The 20,607-nt window shown below is 37.9% G+C and overlaps 2 protein-coding genes across 4 annotated transcripts; one reads left to right on the top strand and one right to left on the bottom strand.

Moving 5' to 3' along the window:
* Positions 1 to 770: 770 nt before the first annotated feature.
* On the bottom strand, positions 771 to 13,263 carry morn5 (MORN repeat containing 5). Of its 3 annotated transcripts, XM_030150111.1 has the most exons (6): positions 12,895 to 13,263; positions 11,202 to 11,349; positions 9,115 to 9,226; positions 8,650 to 8,781; positions 6,376 to 6,399; positions 824 to 909 (listed from the first exon to the last, which is right to left on the bottom strand). In XM_030150111.1, the coding sequence occupies exons 1-5, from the start codon at positions 12,939 to 12,941 to the stop codon at positions 6,377 to 6,379; spliced, it is 462 nt and encodes a 153-aa protein (XP_030005971.1). In that variant the 5' UTR covers positions 12,942 to 13,263; the 3' UTR covers positions 824 to 909; position 6,376. The 3 variants fall into 3 exon arrangements, with proteins under 3 accessions (XP_030005969.1, XP_030005971.1, XP_030005970.1); XM_030150109.1 differs by lacking the exon at positions 6,376 to 6,399 and having other exon boundaries at positions 771 to 909; XM_030150110.1 differs by lacking the exons at positions 824 to 909; positions 6,376 to 6,399 and adding an exon at positions 4,675 to 5,886.
* Positions 13,264 to 13,292: 29 nt separating this feature from the next.
* ndufa8 (NADH:ubiquinone oxidoreductase subunit A8) lies at positions 13,293 to 17,991 on the top strand. The gene is made up of 4 exons (XM_030150112.1): positions 13,293 to 13,483; positions 14,685 to 14,848; positions 16,482 to 16,647; positions 17,503 to 17,991. Exons 1-4 carry the CDS (start codon positions 13,436 to 13,438, stop codon positions 17,638 to 17,640), a joined length of 516 nt encoding a protein of 171 aa, XP_030005972.1. The 5' UTR covers positions 13,293 to 13,435; the 3' UTR covers positions 17,641 to 17,991.
* Positions 17,992 to 20,607: the final 2,616 nt, after the last annotated feature.

Below are 20,607 nucleotides of genomic sequence, written 5' to 3'. Positions count from 1 at the left end.
TGTACTTGTGTTGGTGTGCTCCTTTTTTGGTCATGTTTATTTCTTTTATTGTGTGTGGTTGTGTTTCATTTTCAAGGATGAATATATTCCAAATGTATGTTTGAGTGTGCATGTGTTTTTTTGTTGCTTTCCATGAAGTTGTGTGTTTCTGTACCTTCATGTGATGGGAGATACATAGGATATTTTTTGATCAGATCTTTTCTTTATTTTACAAAATTCTTATGCAGTTGTGGAATTTATTACAACGGATCATCACTTACTTACAGTTGAGGGTAATAATAAGTATATGCTCCCCAACAGACATGAGCGTGGTTAATAGGGCTTGCACATTGGCAATAGATATTATTTTGAAAAAGGTCATCTCAAAACATACTACACCCAACTTTCTTCATAAAACATTCTTTATAATATAGTACTATTTATTCAATCAGGTTTAATTTGAAGACACATTGCCAGCATTTGAAAGTAAACAGGACAACCCAATGTTCTGGGATAAGGGCTGTAACAAAAATGTCCCTTAATGCTTTACTCGTGCAAGAAAGACATCAATGTTCTACTTAGAATGAGGAAGACAGTTTTACTAAAGTCTAGCAAATCATATTTCTGTTGTAACCAAAGGATCCACATTTACACCTTTATATATTCATACATTTGAAAGTTTAGTGTGAGCATCGTTACACCATATTTAAATAATAAAAATCAATGGTCCAAAAAAAAAAAAAAAAAAAAAAAAAAAAAAAAATAATAATAATAATAAAAAGAAACTATTCATAGTTTAAATAAAGTTCGTGGTATTTTATTAAATGCTGAAGGTGCTGGTTTCCTCAGTTCTGGCTCCTTTAGGATCAACAACACCCTGATTCCACGCTTTTCTACAAGTCCGCACAATCCACGCATGTTCAGCATCATCTGTGGAATAGATTGAATTATTATAATAATATATTTTTTTTTTATGATAAAAAAAAAATACAGAAGATATATACAGTCGACCTATGATCAGTTAGATTAAATATATCAAAACTGCATGAAACGACATGTAAAAAAACAACCAAGAGGGAGTTGTAAGTCAATCTAAAGCCTTCCCAATAAACTGTCTAATAACCAGTGTAATTAAAGCACAGGTCATTTTGTGAAGTGCCATTCAAGTCTTGGGTAAATTTGTCAAATCAAGATAAGCCTGACAATTAGGAGAAAATAACTTCTCGGAGCCACTTCAGACACCAATAAATACTAACCCCAAAAACGGACGCCAATTTTTTTAAAACGAAATGACTGCCAGAGGAGCTGATAATACACCAGTTTTTTTTCATTGTTAAAACTGAAATGAGGAGCTAATTGCAGGGGAAGTGAGCTTTCTCTGGAGCGCGCGCAGCTGCACGCACTTGAGCGGCTCGCGGGCCTCGCCCCCAGGTTCGACTGCGCGCGGGGTTCCATTGTACACAGGAGCAGGTCTGCCGCACGCGGACTGATTGTGCGTAATTGGGCTTTAACACTAACAGCCTCTTCAACTTTAACACCCCCTCCCTGCTCCTCCTCCTCTTCCTCCTCCTCCTCCTCTTCCTTCGCCTGCCTCCTTCTCTCTACCTGATCGGAGGTCACTTGAACACACCGGACCCACGGACAGCTGCCACGCAAGCATTTCCCCCACTCTTAGTGCGCCATTATTCCATCCTATACATCAGCAGAGGCGGACTTCAACCCGGCTTAACGACAATTAGATGGAGACATTTTCATATGCGCTGTCATTCTCGCCTCTTCAGACTCTAAAGCAGCGTTTACTCTGGATTTAAGTCATATGCAATTGGCACCTTGAGTCATCTCAGCACACAGGTGGCTGGGATATTTAGGCAATTTCCTGCAATTTTAGAAATCGTGTAATTTCCCATTGTTTATGTCAATACATTTAACTTGCAGACCCTTCTAATGAGTATTTCTTTTTCTTTTTTTTTTATCATTCTATTCATCTTTATATAGAAATAAACATACTAACATCTGCACAGGCTACATCTTCTGCCTATAACCTCTTCAGTTCATGCAGCATATTATCAAACTTAAATATTTACAGGTCTTGTGCATAATCTTAGATAGCATTTCCCAAAATACAGTCTGACAGGTTTAACAACATAGCAGCTTCTATAGAAATTCAACTAATGTTACATTTTTTCCCCCAGTTAAACAGTCTTTTAGGGTGAGTTTTCCTTGCTGGTGTCATATACAGTGCCAAGAGGAAAATTTATGATTTTTTTTTTTTAATAAACTGACTTGGCTTGTGAGGCTTGGCTACATTTATGGACTTTGAAATGACTGACCAATTAACTTTAGCCAATGCATTTACATCTGTTTAATTCATATTCTTCCTGATAAAACCTGCTAAGTGACATTTTTGGTTGGGAATAAAAACCTGCTATCTCCCCTATTATAGCTTCAAATTTCAGTCTCCTGTGAAAGTTGTTTACATTCCATCATAAGTACCAACATTAAAGGAACAGATATTTTTTTTGTCATATTTCACAGTTTCCTGTTACATAAACAGTTTTTTGTTTCTCCTGTAAAATTTGCCAAAAGTCACATAGCAGGTTTTATCAGAAAGCCGACGATATGTTAGATGTATTAATTCATTCTGCTCTGTCTGACGTGTACTGTGCTGGATTTTAACATAAATGTCAATGTTTTCTTGTCTACAGCATTTCACCACATGTTAATGTTGCAGTTTCTTTGTAGAACCTAAAATGTTCCTTGAGATGTTTGGCTGCACAGTCTGAATGTGAACTGTCTGACCAAATAGCATAGTAACTCAGTGGTTTTTAATAGATCCACAACAAAAACAGAAACAGGAATTGTATTATGCCTGTGGTTCTCTGGAACACAATAGGACACATTTTAGTTTGTGTGTATCATCATCTTCAAGTTTAATGAACTACAAAACCTTGTGTAGTAAACACTTTTCTGGTTGATATCCACCTCAACCATAACAACCTGCACGGACGACCTCTGTGCAACATACACAGGAGAGAGAGTGTGTGGAAGCGATAATGGCACCTTGTTTAAGTCTGTTTATCTTAATCCTTAAAATACACTCAGAGGGAAAAGTGTTTCCTTCCAGCCTAATAGCTGTGATTTACACACTCACACACACCCATGTACACACTGAGACATGCTGATGGGGGTCAGTATGTAAAACTTGAATATTTGGATTAAATGACAGAACGTGGCTCCTGATGATGTTGAAAGACGTTAAGACTGTGCATTTACAGTGATTTAATGAACATGGTTATACGATGGGTGATTACATGCTAACATAAACTCATTTGTGGTTACCAAGTACAGGTGTCATGAAAAAAATCCACCTTTCATAAAATATGAAAGCTCAGACAAACATTCAGACATACATGAAAGTCATCTGTCTCCAATTCCTTGCAAACAGAGTAACCCTGGGTTTTGTGTTTTGGTGACATCAGAACAGCACATTGTATTTTCCGGTTTTTAGCTTTGAAGGAAAGATATTGATCTCTGCAATTATTAATCCATCTGTCACAGCTCACAGGATTAACATGTGAACCTTATTTTATGGTGGATTTTTGGCTTCAAAGATGTATGAAAAACGAGAGTTTGTGGAAAGGCAGTGTGAGGATGTGTTGCATTCCCCAGGGCCCCCGGGCTGATTTTATCTGTCTGTGAAACACCTCAGCTGGACGGGGACAAAGGGAGGGGCTGCGGTTTGGTCACCAGAGGTGTTTTCCTTGGCAGTGGAATGTTTTCAGTGTGGAGCTCTTTCTATGCAGACTTTCAAAGGGAAGCGGTTATTCCAGAAACAGGAAAGTGCTACAAACAAAATGGCAACACATGGCCCCTGCTGGAGCTGCTGCTGCCTCCTGCATTGCTGCTGAGAGTTGCTGCATGTTGCCAAGAGAGAATATACACAACTGACTGTGTGTGTTTGTTTGTAATAAGAGAACACACTCAGTCAGTGTGGAGACTTGATTGAGCAGATGTGGCCTGCGTATCTGTTACCCTTGTTCTTTTTTAATTATAGTATAAAGAAAATGTTTTATATTGTACCCTCAAATTTAGGCAACACCAAACTACATCTGCAACATCAATTTAAAACTGTAATTATGTGTACAATTATGCTTTGGTGAGAAGTTACAAAACCTGCTCTTTTGAGATGTTTGTCTTAATAAATCATATGCAAAATTTCTGAATATAAACATAAAAAAATATTATTTTGCAATTATCACTAATGTCTCTTGAAGTCTATGTTTTACTAAATGTAATGGTTTAATCTGGTGGCCTATCAGTGGTGTCATATCCTGTTTATTTATTAATGTAGCTGGCAGATGTTCTATTACAATGTAATGACATGCCATGAGTATATGTCTCTAAATGAAATGTGAATAAAACTATAACCTCCTAAGACCCAGGAAATGTCAGCAAAGTACAAGCTTTTTTGTTTTTTGTTTTTTATTAAATAAGTGCCTTTACTGGAAACATCATGATGCAAGTTTTTTCAGATGCAGTTTTTAAAATTTTTATGGGATGTCCTTTGTGGTGGAGTTTTCTTTTCTTTCTTTTTTTTTGTATAAAGTTATGAAACTCTAGTCCACAAATGTGGACAGAAAACCCATAGCTGGGTCTTAGGAGGTTAAAACTTTGTCTTCTTGATAGACATGATTCCTGCATGAGTCACATCAGGTTCATTCATATTGTGTAGTAAACAACAACTCCCATGTTCCCATGCCACAAATGAGAAATTCCTAATGGTCAGAATATACTGTGTTGAAACATCTAGTTTTGTAGTCTTTCCAGATTCAACAGTAATCTGTAGATTTATCTTTCACTTTTCTAAAACCAGAAGTCAAATTTAATAGACAGTTCAAGATGAAAATTGTATTTTAACAGTAACCACTGATCGGTTCCCACAGGGGGACACTTGCATCTGGGAATAACTTTCATGGAACAATACTGAATGAGTTTTCAACATGTAGACAGGTGTAGATGTGGATCAGTCCATGAACATCCTGCTGCTGGGCTTCACTTCAGACCTCTGTGGTGAGTCCGTGAGTGATTAACCCAATACTTTGTAATACTGTAAGTGTCCTAGTGGCTATAAAAGTGTAATGCTTTGTGAGACTTAGGACAGACTTGAAGAGCATTAATGACATTGCTTATTTTGTAGCTGTATCTTTTATCTGTTTTCCAAGAAATAAATCCTTCAAAAAACGTCAATTTCCTGCATCTCTATATAGCGTATCGGTATTTGTGACATGTAGCATTCACCATATAGTATTAAAAGCATATCTGCAGCAACTTGACGACAAGAAATCAGTTTAGTTCCAAAAATAATACATAACCTCTTGGGGAATATTAGCAACAGATCCTATTGTTTTGGTATTTGGCATCAAGCCAAGCCGAGCTGTTTGTCCAAGTTAGCAACGGTAACTAAGGACGGCAAGACAGCAATAGCAACAGGTCAGCTTTGGCCAGTAAATAAAGTTTAGCCTGATGTTTCTTAGCAACAGCATGTAGATCCAGGGGATGAAAGTTCAGTCATCACCATGTTCAAAACAGATCCATATGCATTGTTTCTGGAACTCTTATAGATTTCAGGTTGGTCTTCACTGGCTCGTCCTGCTCACTTCTTCCTCATCCTACATCCACCAGTTGTAATGGCTACACAGGGAGCTCCTTCCTCTTTCCTTGCTGTGGCAAACGTCCTCTCTGGGAGGGTGGGTCTTCCCTGTGTCCCATCAGCGCTGCAATCCTCATCCTGGGCGGAAGCCGAGAGGCAATAAATTCTGTCTTCACACCCACTGTGACAAATGTGCCTTCACCTCTGAGGGTTGAGAAATAAATCCCTAAAAGATACAGGAGTATTCTTCTGGAGGACTGAATAGAAGTCAAAAGGAGAGCACACATCAAGAACATGTACACGACCAAAGTAGAACACATCAATTAAATAGTTCCTGTTTTCTTCCATATTCATCTAAATGAAACCAGTCAGTGTTTTGTTGGAAAGTGTTCAGTTCCTCTTCTTTTTCATCTCAACTTCCAATAAACTCTTGCCTTCTCTTCCTCTCGTTCTTTTCCTTTCTTTCTCTTTCCCTGTCATTTCACTGATCAATACCAGAACTATAACGATGATGAACAACCCGCATCAAGGAAGGAATCACAAAGCATATTTTTGTCTTCTTACACATGCTGATGACATCTGGCCAGGATGTGATCTTCTCTTCTGTTTGATTCTGTCTCTACACATATGTAAATGAGATGTGTGTGCTTGTGGAACTAATCTGTATTATGTTGCAAGTAGCTCATCTAAATACAAATATTCTGTCCAAAAATACATTTCTACCTTAGGGAGCATATGAATCATACCTTAACGTCTGCCAGACCTCAGATCTTGACACACGAAGGCATTTACAATACGAAAACAATCAATCATATTAACATTAGGATTCAAGGTGATTCAAAATGTTGTCAGATGAGAATCCAAGCACTAAAGCGGTATGACTGTTTTTAAAGTTGGATCAAAACCAATACCACCTCGTCTAATGCTTACAGCAGTTCTGAAACTAAAGTGACATCGTAGGAGCCCTGCAAATTTTCATAATGCATGCTGTACTGTTTTATACCCTTTAAAAAAATCATAATTTCTTGATGCTAAGCATTAAATCTGGATTTAATTGGGTTAAAATATATGTATTTAGAAGCCCTGGGGTTTGTTTCAGATCCTCAGGCTTACTCAGTCTGCAGTACATCGGCACTGTGCTCTCTGCTGGATTTAGAAAATTAGATTCTTAAACCTCTGCCTGATTCATGACATTACCTGGTGATGTAAAATCATGGTTGGTAGATGTGACCAGCAGCAAATGTCAGGATTTGGGATTCTTATCTGGATACCTGACAGACCACATTCCCTTCAAATCAGGACTTCCAAAACTGGGCATCCGTTCAGTGGAAAAATGTGTCTTGGATTTTCCACTTTTTCAAATAACAAGAGAAAGAAACTTCTACAGTAACGACAATAGCCTATAGTTGTCTCCTTATCAATAATCTTCCATCAGAGAGTCTAGGGATAATCCATTTAACATTGATCCTCAGGTTCACTATTATGAAATCTTTCCCATATGACAACACTGTTTGATTTCAGTGTTGCAGTTTTACTGTAAAACAATGGGTGAAGACAAGAGTTCCGCCCAAGACAAAATCAACACAAAACCTTCACTTGTGTTTTAAAGCAATGTCAGTAAAAGCTGAACTGCTGAAAAGAAGACATTATGTTACATGATGATACTGTCCTGTCTGACAAGGTAGCAACAGGGACTTCTTCAGAACCTGGATAAGAGGATGGATGGATGGACGGATGGATGGATGAAGTTCAACAACTCCTGTGATGAGCTTAAGACTCAATTAGGCATTTCTTATGTTAAATAACAGTTTTAATTATAGTATTTTGTTCATGTTTCATCACTGCTATATAGTACTTCTAGGGATGGATGTACATTATACAAGATGTACATTTCAATCTGTACATCTGTATTTGTTCTATGAATTTCTAGAAGAAGTTTCCATAGTACTTCAACCACCCAGCTATTATCTTACATTGTGTAGTTTTTATTTATTTATTTATTTATTTATTTTTTTTTTTACAAAATTATAATAAAGCAACTTAGATTAACCTATCAGTGCATGTCTTTGGATGGTGGGGAGGAAGCCAGGGTACCCACACGGAGAACGTGCAAACTCCACACATAAACATCGACATGTGTTGGAATTGAACCCAGAACCATCTTGCTGTAAGGAACGAGTGCTATCCACTGCACCACCGTGTTGCTGTCTGAGTGAATAAATTCATCCAAAACAGAACAAAACTGAACTTAACTGAACTTAACTAAATGATAGTGTAAGCATTGTTGGAATTTTGCTTTGCACACATTAATCAGACTTTTTTGCATATTGGAAACATAAGTCCCATCTTTTACAAAAGGAATTAAACAAATGGTACGATTCCTAGTTATAATCTATTATGGAAACAAATGGTGCTTCTTTATTGGGTTACTATATAAATGTGTTCAGTATACAGCAATCTATCACTGACAAGGCTTTTATTAGACATAAAAGTTTGTATGTTTCATTTGAAATGGATTTGTGTGTTTTTTCTTGACTTTCATCTTTCTAATTTATCTTGGCACAGTAGACTAACATGCTGATTCAACACTCAGATGAAGCCAATTTAGTGTGAAAATAGTGGAGAAATGTAAGCAGCAAGATAAAGAGGAGGGATTTAGATTACTCTAGAGGAGTTATGGTGAGTGTCATTTGGAGCAGCTTCATGTACACATCTATTCAACATAATGCTTTTGTCAGAGGAGTCAAATATTGGAGTGATTACGCTTTGTGTATCACGCTGCAGCTGGTAATGCCCCAGCAAAAGAAAGCACAGGGTTTATAAAATGTGCCCAGGTTCAAAGATATCCATTATCTTGATGTACATTGTTTTTATAGTGAATCAAAATGAGATGTCACAGGTAAACTGTCAGGAGATAGATCTCAAGGATGTCAAAATCTTAACAAATGTGACTGTTTTTGGTGTTGAAAGGGTAAAGCTGCAAAAAGAAAGAAGAAAAAACAAGATTGTTCCCATCTCACCTGCATTCCTGAGGAATCCTCCTGTGTATGATGTGACGACTCTGGATGAGGGATCATAGAAACCGTCTCCACAATCATAACATCCATCAGGTATAACAAGAGGAGGATGACGATCAGTTAGTTGAGATTCTCCTGTTTGGATGGAGAACTTGTTTCATACTGAATGATTTTCTGTTTTGTTTTACCATTACTGTCACTATAAATCACATTTTTACTACCATGGAGTGTGGCCCATTGTTTATAAATTTTATAAATCCAAACTAACAACAAAACTCAAATTGAAGCTCTCATTACATGCATGAATTTGGGTGGTTCTATTATTTTGGCATAAAAATTAGATTTTAACTGAAGGCCAGTATTATTCTGTATGCATTAAATCATCTCACTGCTTCAGATGCCATGAGGAAAAATACAATGATGTCACTGAAAAGAGTAAATACACCAAAAAAGCAAACTGTTTACAACCTGCAGGTCTGAGTCCATTGCACCTCTCGCTGTAAAAGCATCTGTCGTAACCATCACAGTAGTCCCAGTCCTCCTCCTGGTACTGCAGACCATCAGCAAAGGTGAACTTCCCCTTGTGAGGAGCATTCAGCCATAAATGATAATTCAAAATTTGACATGCTATATTTTAACACATAAAAGGATCTGTCAATGGAGCATCTGACAGAAAATCATGTCAGTTTCACATGTGCAAAAACACATGTGATAACATCATACACAACATCCAGTCCAGTCCAATCCAGTCCAATCCAATCCAATCTACTTTATTCATATAGCACATTTAAAAAAACACAAGGTTGCCAAAGTGTTGTATAATACAAACAAACCTAAAAAAAAAAAAACCAAAAGACACTAGAACACAGAACCAAGACCAAACAATTCTCATGCTGAGTTAGACAGCAACATGTGGTTTTGTAACAAATTCTGATGTGAAATACAAGGAATTACATATAAAACTGTGCTAAAACATGATAACAAGTTTTCCGCATAACTTGTATGAACACATGTGGATTACATGGGCTCCACCTATGATTTCCATGAACTACCCACTGCAACAATGAAATATTCCAAAACCACATGAATTTCACATGTGGAAAACATGAGAAATTATTTATTTCTTTTTGCCTTGTAGTAAGGTATCTGCTTTTTAGTTACATTAAGGCAGTGTGATAATTCCATGTCAAGTATCCACCCCCTACACTTTAGATTAATCACAAAATTGACACATCAGAAGGGACATTAATACATAAATGTATCACATGAGCAGTTTGCTCAGCTGATTACCTGCCTTGGGCATTTCCCCCTTAAACTGGCAAAGTTAAACAGCTGCTATCAGCAACTTCGTACATTAATGTGCCTCTCCAGAAATAATGTTACTTGAGATAATCCAGAGACCTTGCTGTGAACTGTTTTGATTAGGACAATTTCTTTTGGCAGAAAGTAGCTAAAGCAGAAAAAAAAAAAAAAAAAAAAAAAACTTACCCAGACATGGGTTCTGGAAAGATAAGTTTTGTTGAGGTTTCCAAATGTCACTCCACAGTGCCTTAAGCACCACAAAAGATTTTAAATTTTGCTTCTATTGTCTTCGGGTTAGGAGAGAAATTTCAGAGATGGATATCTGAAAACCCCAGAAAATACTTTTAAAACTGTCTGCACAGACGACACCATGGAGAGAAAGTAAAAAAAAACGGGCCTTTTGAAATTTATGGCGAACCACTTTGTGCATATGCATTCTTTTTCTGAGGAATGATAGAACAGGAAATGAGCATAAAATTGATTTTTCAAGTAAACATGCAATCTATTAAGTGCATAACATTTTTTCCTTTCCTTTCAGAATCTTTTGCATTCACCATAATTAACCCACATTTTGAAAAAATGCATGTTTTCTAGAAATGAGATCATCTTTGTTGTTTCCAAGAGAAGCCCATGTGTGACTAATGTCATTAATGATGGCACAGCTCCACTTTAGTGACCCTTTACATCAGACACTGTGCACAGCAACAACAGCAGCCTTGATAAAGGTCATTATTTACACCTGTGCTTGTCTTGTTATTATACGTAGTAAATGGTATATTTGTGGAGGATTGTTCATTTTATAATACAGCAATTTTAACTAAATAAATCTTCTATGTTTAATTTTGGACAGTGCACTATGGTGTAGGCCTGTTTTTGGGTAGAATAAGGTTTTCGTGGGCTGGCATGGATGCAGGTGCAGAGTAGTCCAGGCCAAGGTTAGTCACGGTTCAAAGCTGCTATCATTTCAAATGAACCGCAGCTGAAGTGATGATAATAATTGGAGTGATGGCTGTTGTGGCAAAAGCCCGTGAAAGATTGCATCAGAGCACACAAGTATAAGTTTAAGACATGAAGACTATATCTTCTTGCAGGGAAAAAAAGAAAGAAACCTAATAACTACAACAATATTGGTGAATGATTGCTAAAAAGGACCAGATGTAATGTCAACTATAACCAATGTGAAACATACAGTCATGCATGTGGATGCATAAATTCTGACATGCATGTAGTGAAACACACACGGGATTCCTCACCTGTTTAGCTATGCCGTTCTCCCATGTGGCATCATATTTACTTCCATTTGGAAAGTGCAGCACTCCTTTGCCATGAAACATCCCGTTTTTCATCTCTCCCACATACTTGGTCTCTGAGGGAAAGGTATAGGTTCCTTTTCCATCCATCCTGAAGGAAACAGGATGAGATCAGTGCCTGCCAAAGTTTCTGATCTGCAAATGTATCCAGTTTACAGCTGATTCGTGCTGTTATTGAGCTACTTGTAATAGTGGAAGAAGTATTGCAATTTTTTAAACAACATTTTATATACATATATATATATATATATATATATATATATATATATATATATATATATATATATATATATATATATATATATATAATAGCCTATATAAATAACCTGGTTCAAATACAAGCAAAGTGTACTTAAACTATCAAAGGCAAAGCTAAAGTTACAGTTACATTATTGTAATATTATTTACAAAAAAAACTGAATGATTTCTATTAAATTGGTCAAATGAACAAAAAAAGTTTCTTAAAACCACTTTGTTTGGTAGTTTAATCTAATTTTAATACATGCTGTTGTGAGCTGTTTTTGTATGTCAGACCTTTATTAATTTTACATTACTGTTACGTTGCAGAATAATATAAAAGGGAAATGTTTGTAGAACATTAGTCATTGTACAATACAGTCTTGATTGTCATACTATTTTATGTGATATACAGTTTAGCTCAAAGATATAGTGCAATAGATGGTATTCACTGATGTCACACATTCAGGGTACTAGGTCAATCTCATGTTGAGGGGCAAACAAATGCATAGTTGACTGTGCTTGCCTTTGTATGTACGTGTGCTTTGTTCAAACTGTGACCTGCGGCTACTCCACTGCACAGAAGGACAATGGCTAACACCTGGGCCATTCACAGGAGCAAGTCTTTTTGGACCGTGGACGTTTGGAGCATGAGACGGTTCGAACCCTGGGATAAAGACGTTTTGGACCAGACTTAGCGCACTGTTTTACATGTAAATACAAAAATATGTAGATGTGTACAACAGAGAGATCATTTGTCATTGTCAGTCTTAGGAGGATTTCATGTGTCACTCTTTAGATCATGTGTATATTTCAAAATAAAATTAGTGTTTTGTTTGAACCAATAATGACTTTTTTTTGTTTACCTTAGATTATTGTTAAGGTAATGTCTTCTTCTAAACTAAATAATGTAAACATCATCTTATTAATAATTATACATGTGCATGTCAGGTTTCTAACCAATACTTCATTCATAGCCAGGATAAACAGGAAGAACTTTGAGCCAACCAGACACACAAGGATTTGTTGTGATCATTTTGTTTATTTAATTTCTCTGAATAACATTGTACACTCTCTGTTCATAATGCTCCTTGTAGGGTCAGGGTATGTACGTGGTCAGATATAGGTTAGCAGATAAGCAGCAGGTGTGGGTCCCGGGGGTGGTGACGTCAAGTGAATACCATCTCTGGGCATCTCTATTTCGTTTATTTCCAGCTATATTTTTCATACCATATTCTGATAACTACTTTTTTCCCCTTTTAATAAATGAAATATTAAATGATTTAATCGCAAATGACTGGATTTTTTTGGGAAGTCGCTCTGTAATAAATTAGTGATGAGACTTCTCGGTCCTGACGGGCACTCATGTCCAGCCCTCTGCACCTACTTTTTTATTTACCTGCCATATTTTTGATCCCCTTCGTAACTGCTTCCAGTGAAGTCCATTAGTGCCTTTACCACCAAGTCTTCTGAAGTCTTCGACTGACTAATAACTAATCAAACCAAGATGGAATAACAATCATCGACACCACAACACGACACTCTGATGTGTGCTGTCACCATGGCAACGGGAGTAACGGAGACAGGGTGCATGAAGAACGAGGGATTGAAGTCACCTATATAACTGGATATTTTTCATCACTTTGTCATTTCAGGCTATATAAAAATATAAATCAGTTTAAAACGTCGAACAAATACATCAAAATTTTGCATTCATTAAATTTGTTCCCCAAAAGGCGCATGAGTACACCTACTCCAGCCATCTTTGGTCGCTCTTCGTTACGTCATCAGATCGCGCCCTAAACCTGACAGCAGCAGGCGCAGTAAACTGACCTTCTTACGGCCTCGTCGCTCGTCCTAGAGCCAGACGAGGACCTTGAATGTTTTTCAGCTGTAGGATTTGATTTTCTGCGTTTGTTTTGTTGTGCAGAGGGACAGCCATGCCCACACTGGAGGTCCCCACGTTGCAGGAGCTAAATGTGGATGAGGTGAGGAGCGGAGATTGTTTGGTTTGATTGCAGATCATTGAGAGAAACGTTAGCTAACTAGCGGGTTAGCGCTAGCTGCTACATGTAAGCTATGTTCTGTACCCCAAACAACTTTTTTCCTAAGTCTTGCCGTCTCTTTAGATTGATAAATAGAAGACTAATAACGCTTATCGACGTGGTTAAAAGTTAGCATGACGGTAATTACGCCAAACATGCCTGTAAATAGCGTTAGATGACCTGTTATTGATGCAAGTGCCGGGTAGCGGTTAAAGATGGTTACTACGTTACTTACTTTCTTTGTAAAGTGGTCATACAATAAGTTTTTGTGTACACTTAGTACTTCATTTCCCTACAGTTTCCCTGTGTTGTCATTCTAACGTCAAAGTTGCTGCCTAAAACAATCATCTGTCTCGGTTTATGTTGGCTGTAAAAGCTGTCCTTGAAAGGCAGAAGACTTGCGCTTGTTTGTTTCTAATTTGAGAACAGTGACAACTAAATAAACATTAATGACAGTTTCTTCAAAGTTTCAGTCATATCACTAATTTCAAATCTAGGACACACGGTTTTTAATTTATGAGTACTAACTTAAGTGGTGGCTCTTAAGACAATAGAAGTATGAACATTTTCGACAGTAAACACCAGGAACTGACAGTCTCTGACATAATATATGTATATTAAGTTAAAGATGGACTGATAACGGAGTTTACCTAATTAATCAGTGCCAGTAGGACATTTTCCCAACTATCAGGGTGTCTCCAGTAGAAATACCAACTGTGAGGGACAATAATTTGTTGCTATTACTAATTTGTAGCTAGATATTTACTACACTTAGTTTGATGTTTCATTCTCACATTTAATGATTGAGTTTGAGCCAGTCTTTCAAATTTATTTAGATATTTATTACATTTATTCTGTGGTCAGTTCAATAATCACCCTGCTTTTAATGATGTCCATGAAGAACATTTCAGACATGTCTAATTCCTTTACAAAGTTAAATTTTTTGGGTGTGAGGTCTTCTGTGCCCCAAACTATCATTTTTGTGTCTGCCTTTAAAAAACCCACTATTGGTCAACCTTTGCATGAAATGATATTAATGGCCACTTTCCTCTGTGCTCTTTACATAAGTACTTGTGTGGTTATGCTAGTGCAGAAAGACAATATACACTGTCTCATTGTCCTCTGTCTTTTTTTTCCTGACCAGATCAATGTGTCATCTGCAGTGCTGAAGGCTGCGGCTCATCATTATGGCTCTCAGTGTGACAAACCCAACAAGGAGTTTATGCTTTGTCGCTGGGAGGAGAAGGATCCTAGAAAGTGTCTAGAAGAAGGAAGAAAAGTCAACGAGTGTGCACTCAACTTCTTTAGGTAACTTAGATCCAAAGATGTACAAAATGCTCCTGATGTAAATAAAAACAGTAGCTTAATCAGTCTTCAAAAAGGACTTTAAATTAGTCATGCATTGTGTTTTGAATTGTTTCTTGTCTAAAAGTCTACTTAGGCTGCATTGGACAGCCGCATGTTTATCTACAGGGAATGAAAAGCTGGCACATACCTTGGTCTTCATCATATTCATACTTGTGAGTTTAATCAATGTTGGTAGGATCCACCTTACTTTTGTACAGTCAGTTTTCTAACTCAACTCTAGATTAATGTTTGGCCTTGATACCTGCCAGAATTGCGTCGTCTGCAAACCTGAGAAATTCTCTGGTGGTCAGGGAGCTTTTGAAGGTTGAAACTTGGAGCCAGTTGGAGAGTGCAAAGTTTGAGAGTTTATATGAAACCCTGGTTAAAAATAAGGCTTATGGTAAAGAGTTTTGGCATTTCATTGCTTATGATGGGCATGTGGGTAGAAATTGTGTATGAGGTTGCAAATACCACTCTGAAAGAGTTGTTAGATTCTCAAAGGAAGGGTATTTCAGAGTTGCTAAGTGTAAGAGTTTTTGACATTGAAGTTCTGTTGCATTATTTAGGATGGAGACCCACCAGATTTCATACCTAAAATCAAGTGAGATTGTTGATAACGTGTTGATTATGATCATCATTTGTCCTTTTATGGGGAATTTATGACCATCTAATGACGAGACTGGATTTTTAAGAAAACAAAATTACTGACAGCAGATTTCTGCTGAAACATTCAACTACTTTAACTTTCCTGGGATGTTGCCAAATGTCTGAGAAGTTATTTTCCATTGTGTAAGTGTACTTTGTCAGACTACTTATCACACAGCTGTTTGTGTTTTTGGATCTGTCAGTCCTTGTGCGTCCTGTAAAGGTTTTTGATTTATGCTCTTTTTTCTTTTGTTTTCATGTTGTAAAAATCCATGATGGGTTGTTTCCACCTGCTGTCGGAAACTAAATAACCAAAAGAGGACATGGACAACAGCTTCTTAGCATTCAACTGAAGAGAATGAGCAGCAGTAAAAATAACAGTTGGTTTTAGCAGTTAAACAAGTGAACTGCGAGCCTATTGAGTCTCTAAAACTGCCACTGGGGGCTATTTGAGGAAGTGGTCTGGGTTTTTTCACTCTTGACTGCTGTGTCTGTGTTTACTGAAGGTTTAAGACAGAAGTTGTGTTATACCCTAATACCAGAGGTTCTAAGGGTGCTTTTGTGTGTCAAACTGTTGTGTTTTTGCAGGTCAACTTATTCAAAAGCATAAACAAACACACAGTTCTGATTCAGACGATGAATTGAGAGTTACTATGAAAGGGTAATATCAGTAATTATTACAATGAGGGAAGTTGTAATTGCATCTGGGACCTGGTTTGGATTATTTTGTGCTTTTAAAAACTGTGAACCACCTTTAAGGCCACTAAATTGACCAGTTCATATTCACCATGGTTAAGATAGTATCAAAAATCCTTTAACTTGTGGGAAACCACAGTCAGATCTATCACATCATCTATGAGTGTTTAAAGGGAAAGGGTTTCAGCACACTGTGGGTTATTTTTGATGTTCTCTTAGATTTAATTCAGTTTTAAATGCATTTCCACTGCAGGCAAATCAAGGGGAACTGCGCCGAATCCTTCACGGAGTACTGGACTTGCCTGGATTATTCAAACTTGGCAGAACTGCGCCGTTGCCGCCAGCAGCAGCAGACCTTTGACAACTGTGTCCTTGATAAGCTGGGATGGCAGAGACCTGAGCTGGGAGACCTGTCTAAGGTGAGACTCGAGAGGGAGTGACCGGACGTTCACAGTGTGAGAATCTTGGTCGATGGGCTCTGTTCTTGCTGATTGTGAGCTGTGCAAGAGGCTCTGATTACATTACGTAGTAGTCTTACTCAGCTGCAGTTTTTAACATGCAAATCTTGTATTTTATGCTGCCTCTGTGTTTCCGTTGATTAAATAGTCTTATTTAAATAGTCTTATTTAAAGTGGTTTGTGTGGATTTCTGGGAAGTACTAATTATGAAAAACACTTAAAACTGCTCTTGACAATCACATTTAAAATGCCAATTCGGCAAACATTTAAATGACCACAATCAACTCTTTGGCCTTTTTTCCACAGTTGCCAGTCAGAGCTGTTGTTCATGAAATCAAAGTGTGTAAGTAGGGAAAAAGACTGAAAGAAGACTTTGGATGAGTTTAACAAAACGAAATGATTTTTATGGTATAAAACAAAAGACCTTGGAAACAGCCATCATTATATTGACCTCTTATTTGCCGATATCATATTGATTTGATGTTCATCCAATATAGCAGTAAATGTTAATGTTATTGAATTGTACTGTTATTAATTTAATACTTGAATTCAGAGCATTTAAACAAAGTTTTGTCTTGGAGCTAATCTAATACATCAAGATTATTTAGAGCTAAACCAATCCAGTTGAACTGAGAAGAACTACCAAGAATCAAGATTATCAGTTTACCACACATCCATTCTAGTTCCAAATATTTCCTTGATTAGTAATCTGTATAAAGACAAGTGAAGGTCAGTAAAAGTGGGCAATATTACCACTTGAAAAATCATATTTGTCAAACAACCTCAACTCTTTATAATGTTCCATCCCTTTCTTAGGTGACCAAAGTGTCAACCACCCGGCCAATCCCTGAGAACCCATACCATTCCCAACCACGTCCTGAGCCCAACCCAACCATCGATGGTAAACTGGAACCTGCCAAACATGGCAGCAGGTTATTCTTCTGGAGCTGGTGAGGCAGCTCCACAAAGCCGGTCCACTTCCAAGGTTATGGGCTCTGTCCAAAAGCACCTAGACATCCACAACTACATGAGAAACAAATACGTCTTTGATAATATCTGGGAGGCACCAGTACTCTGGATGCTGTAAGTTTTTTGTTTTGGTAGGGGTGGACAGAGCTCATGTCCAAATAGCTTCTCCATCTGCTGAATCTCCACCACATCAAACATTTTAAAGGAAAGAGGGATGGATTGTGTGAACAGTCGTCCACATAAAACCATACACTTTCCTGAGCTTATGTAAATGTAATGAGTGAACAAATGCAACAACCTGTTAATATTGTTGTCAAATAAAAAAAATAATTATGATACCGGAGTCTGTCATTTTTTTGAAAGTCATATATATTAAATCCTCTTATTCTAGTGTAAGATTAAGACAGTATCTTTTATTTAAGACCTTTGACTCCAAAAATGGTCACTGGTAAAAATTAGTGACCTGGCATTGTTTTATGGAAAGTTGAAGGCACTTTTCCAAGCTTCTGTGCTGAGAAATGGAATAGAGCAGTAGAATTGTAGCCTCATCAGGGCTAATGAAATCTTAATATTATTTAGTAATTGTAGCACTATTTAACTAGACAAAATCTTCAAAATTTATTATAGGACTTCACAAGATGTTAACAAGGCAGTAGCACTTAATAGTTCTCTAGTATTACCTGAGTACTAAAGTAATAATTGGGTAATATGGTATTAACAATAGGTCAATGTGAGTGATAGATTGAAATTCATGGGACAAGTCAATAATCAGGAAACACCGATTTAATGCAAAGCTGTAACATTTTCTTTTGCTTCAAGGTAATGGCATAAATGTATGCTGTGCCTTGCTGCCTAGAAACCCTTGTGGTAATAGCTGTGAATACGAGCTACAAAGTATTAAACTACCTCTTTGCATTCAGTTTCATGATTATATTAGATGAGATATCGGTGAGAGTTAGTCAGTACTTCTGAAGCACAAAAGACAACCAGCTTCTGTATCTTTGTCATGTCACTGCACTGAGGACAAAAGGGAACAGACCAGAAAACACTAAAAACTCAATGTACATCACATTGTGTAATGCAAAAAACTCAAGATAGTTAAGATGCATAAGTCAGAAGAACATAAAGCAGCCTTAAAAAACACCAGCAAACGTGCCATGGCTCAGTATTAATCTGTATCACATCAGGAACAATAACACTAAACACCAGTCCACCCCAGTCTACACCAGAAACACCTACAGGTCTGAAACTCACTGAAACCGTGTTCAATATAGTCAAATCATAGGCACAATCTTCACGTCTGTGTTTTGTCAGTGTCTGCATTGTCAGACTGATGGAGGGTGAGGTTGGAGGTCAAGGTTCAGGGTCATTACCTGCAGCCAGAGAGAGTTGCTTCTGCTTCCTCCTGTTCTCCCAACCCACTTCCTGCCTCTGACCTGGACTGGACGAAGACTGCAAGAGTCATTTTGGAGATGCACAATAAAGTGTGTTATTGCAACCGGCACACGTGCTTCTGCACACAAGTACTCCTGACCTTGAATGGAAGGAGAAGCCAGTTTAGAGACATGGAACATTGCAGACTGTGCCAATGCACACACACATGCACTCACGTACCACTGGGAACTCAACCAACATCAAAGTGGACTGGTTGCATACAAGGTACCATAAAAGCTCAGATTTATCTCAGAAACATCAGCTTTGAAAATCTTAACTATCATAGAAGTTTTTGTGATTTGACCCCCCCCTACAAATGTCAAACTGGTCGAACCTTTAACCTCTGCCATGTGTTTGATGCCTATTGGGATTTAATGTAATGTATGATTTGACAGCTTTCTCATACTCATAGGCAGAGATGTGGCCCCTGGGTGTTTTCATATGATGTAACAACATCTTAGTCCAATATATAAAAACATAAGGAGGTCCTGAGGAGGTCCGTTATAGCATAACAACCACTTTGATTTTCCTCAGAATACATAAAAATACACTGTTGTTTTTGCTTTTCCTAGATTGGACTTTGATGTGCTTCTTGAATGTATTGTTTCCCATGTTTCTTTTTTAAGCTCAACATTGTAGAGTCACAGATTTTTGCCTAAACCAACCATACATGTGTACAGTAGCTCCTTCTATGTATGCAGACATGAGTGTGCACGTCCTCATGTTTCTGCAGGGCGTCACTGCTAGTAGTTGTAGAAATCCCCTGGACATCCCCCTGTAAGGTGTGGTCTGGACCTGTGGCTTGCACAGGAAACGTCTGACAGAGCCTCTTGTGACCTGGACAGTCGGACAAAGGGTGGAGGAAAGAAGGGACGCAAAGAGGAAAGGAGGTGTTTGGTGGAGGAATGCATGTCGAAGAAGAGATAGAAGGAGGTGGATAGAAAATGGGGTGCAACTGGGAAGAAAATATGAGATCGAGGTAGAGAAGGAAAAAAGAGACAGGGCAAGAAAAGTGAGATCTTGAAAGGTCAAGGTGGGGAGTGACATGAAAGCAGGCGTCCTGAGTGGGGGGCTCAGAGGTTGTCCAGTGGCTGGCGGTGAGGCCCCAGGGCTCGTGGCAGGCCTGTCTCCATGCGACTTGCAGGAAGCAAAGGGTCATCGTTGTTTGACACGGCACCGCCGCAGGAAACGGGTTCTGGCACAGGAAAGAAATACAATACAGGGCTTTCACAAAGCTACAGCCCGCCTGGGAGCTGAACGCGCTAAAATACTCAAACAACGCGGCTTGTTCATAACACACAACTATCAATATTCCCATTGTTCAGTGTTAGGTGCAACATAATAAAGCAAATGTTGGAAGGAGTGATGACCAACAAAAACCATAGTAGATAGTGTTTTTTTTTTCCAACAGATTGAGCATCTTTGTAATCGTGGAAAAAGTGTGCAGATTCTTAAAAGAAGCCATACGTAAACGTGATGATGCATGCATTTACTTCAAATAACATCATACATTACATC

This window comes from Sphaeramia orbicularis, chromosome 12 (assembly GCF_902148855.1).
Source record: "Sphaeramia orbicularis chromosome 12, fSphaOr1.1, whole genome shotgun sequence".
Lineage (NCBI taxonomy): Eukaryota > Metazoa > Chordata > Actinopteri > Kurtiformes > Apogonidae > Sphaeramia > Sphaeramia orbicularis.
Note: the sequence above shows the minus strand (reverse complement) of the source record. Positions and strands in the feature narration are given on the sequence as shown.

Bases quoted from the DNA above. Each gene is read 5' to 3' on its own strand.
- morn5 (XM_030150109.1), bottom strand. From the start codon at position 12,941: ATGGACTTCACTGGAAGCAGTTACGAAGGGGATCAAAAATATGGCAG. The intron at 9,227-11,201 runs GTGAGGAATCCC...GCTCCTCACAAG, and splicing joins AGAACGGCATAGCTAAACAG to GGGAAGTTCACCTTTGCTGA. The intron at 8,782-9,114 runs GTTGTAAACAGT...CCATCCAAACAG, and splicing joins CAATGGACTCAGACCTGCAG to GAGAATCTCAACTAACTGAT.
- ndufa8 (XM_030150112.1), top strand. From the start codon at position 13,436: ATGCCCACACTGGAGGTCCCCACGTTGCAGGAGCTAAATGTGGATGAG. The intron at 14,849-16,481 runs GTAACTTAGATC...TTTCCACTGCAG, and splicing joins TGTGCACTCAACTTCTTTAG to GCAAATCAAGGGGAACTGCG. The intron at 16,648-17,502 runs GTGAGACTCGAG...TCCCTTTCTTAG, and splicing joins AGCTGGGAGACCTGTCTAAG to GTGACCAAAGTGTCAACCAC.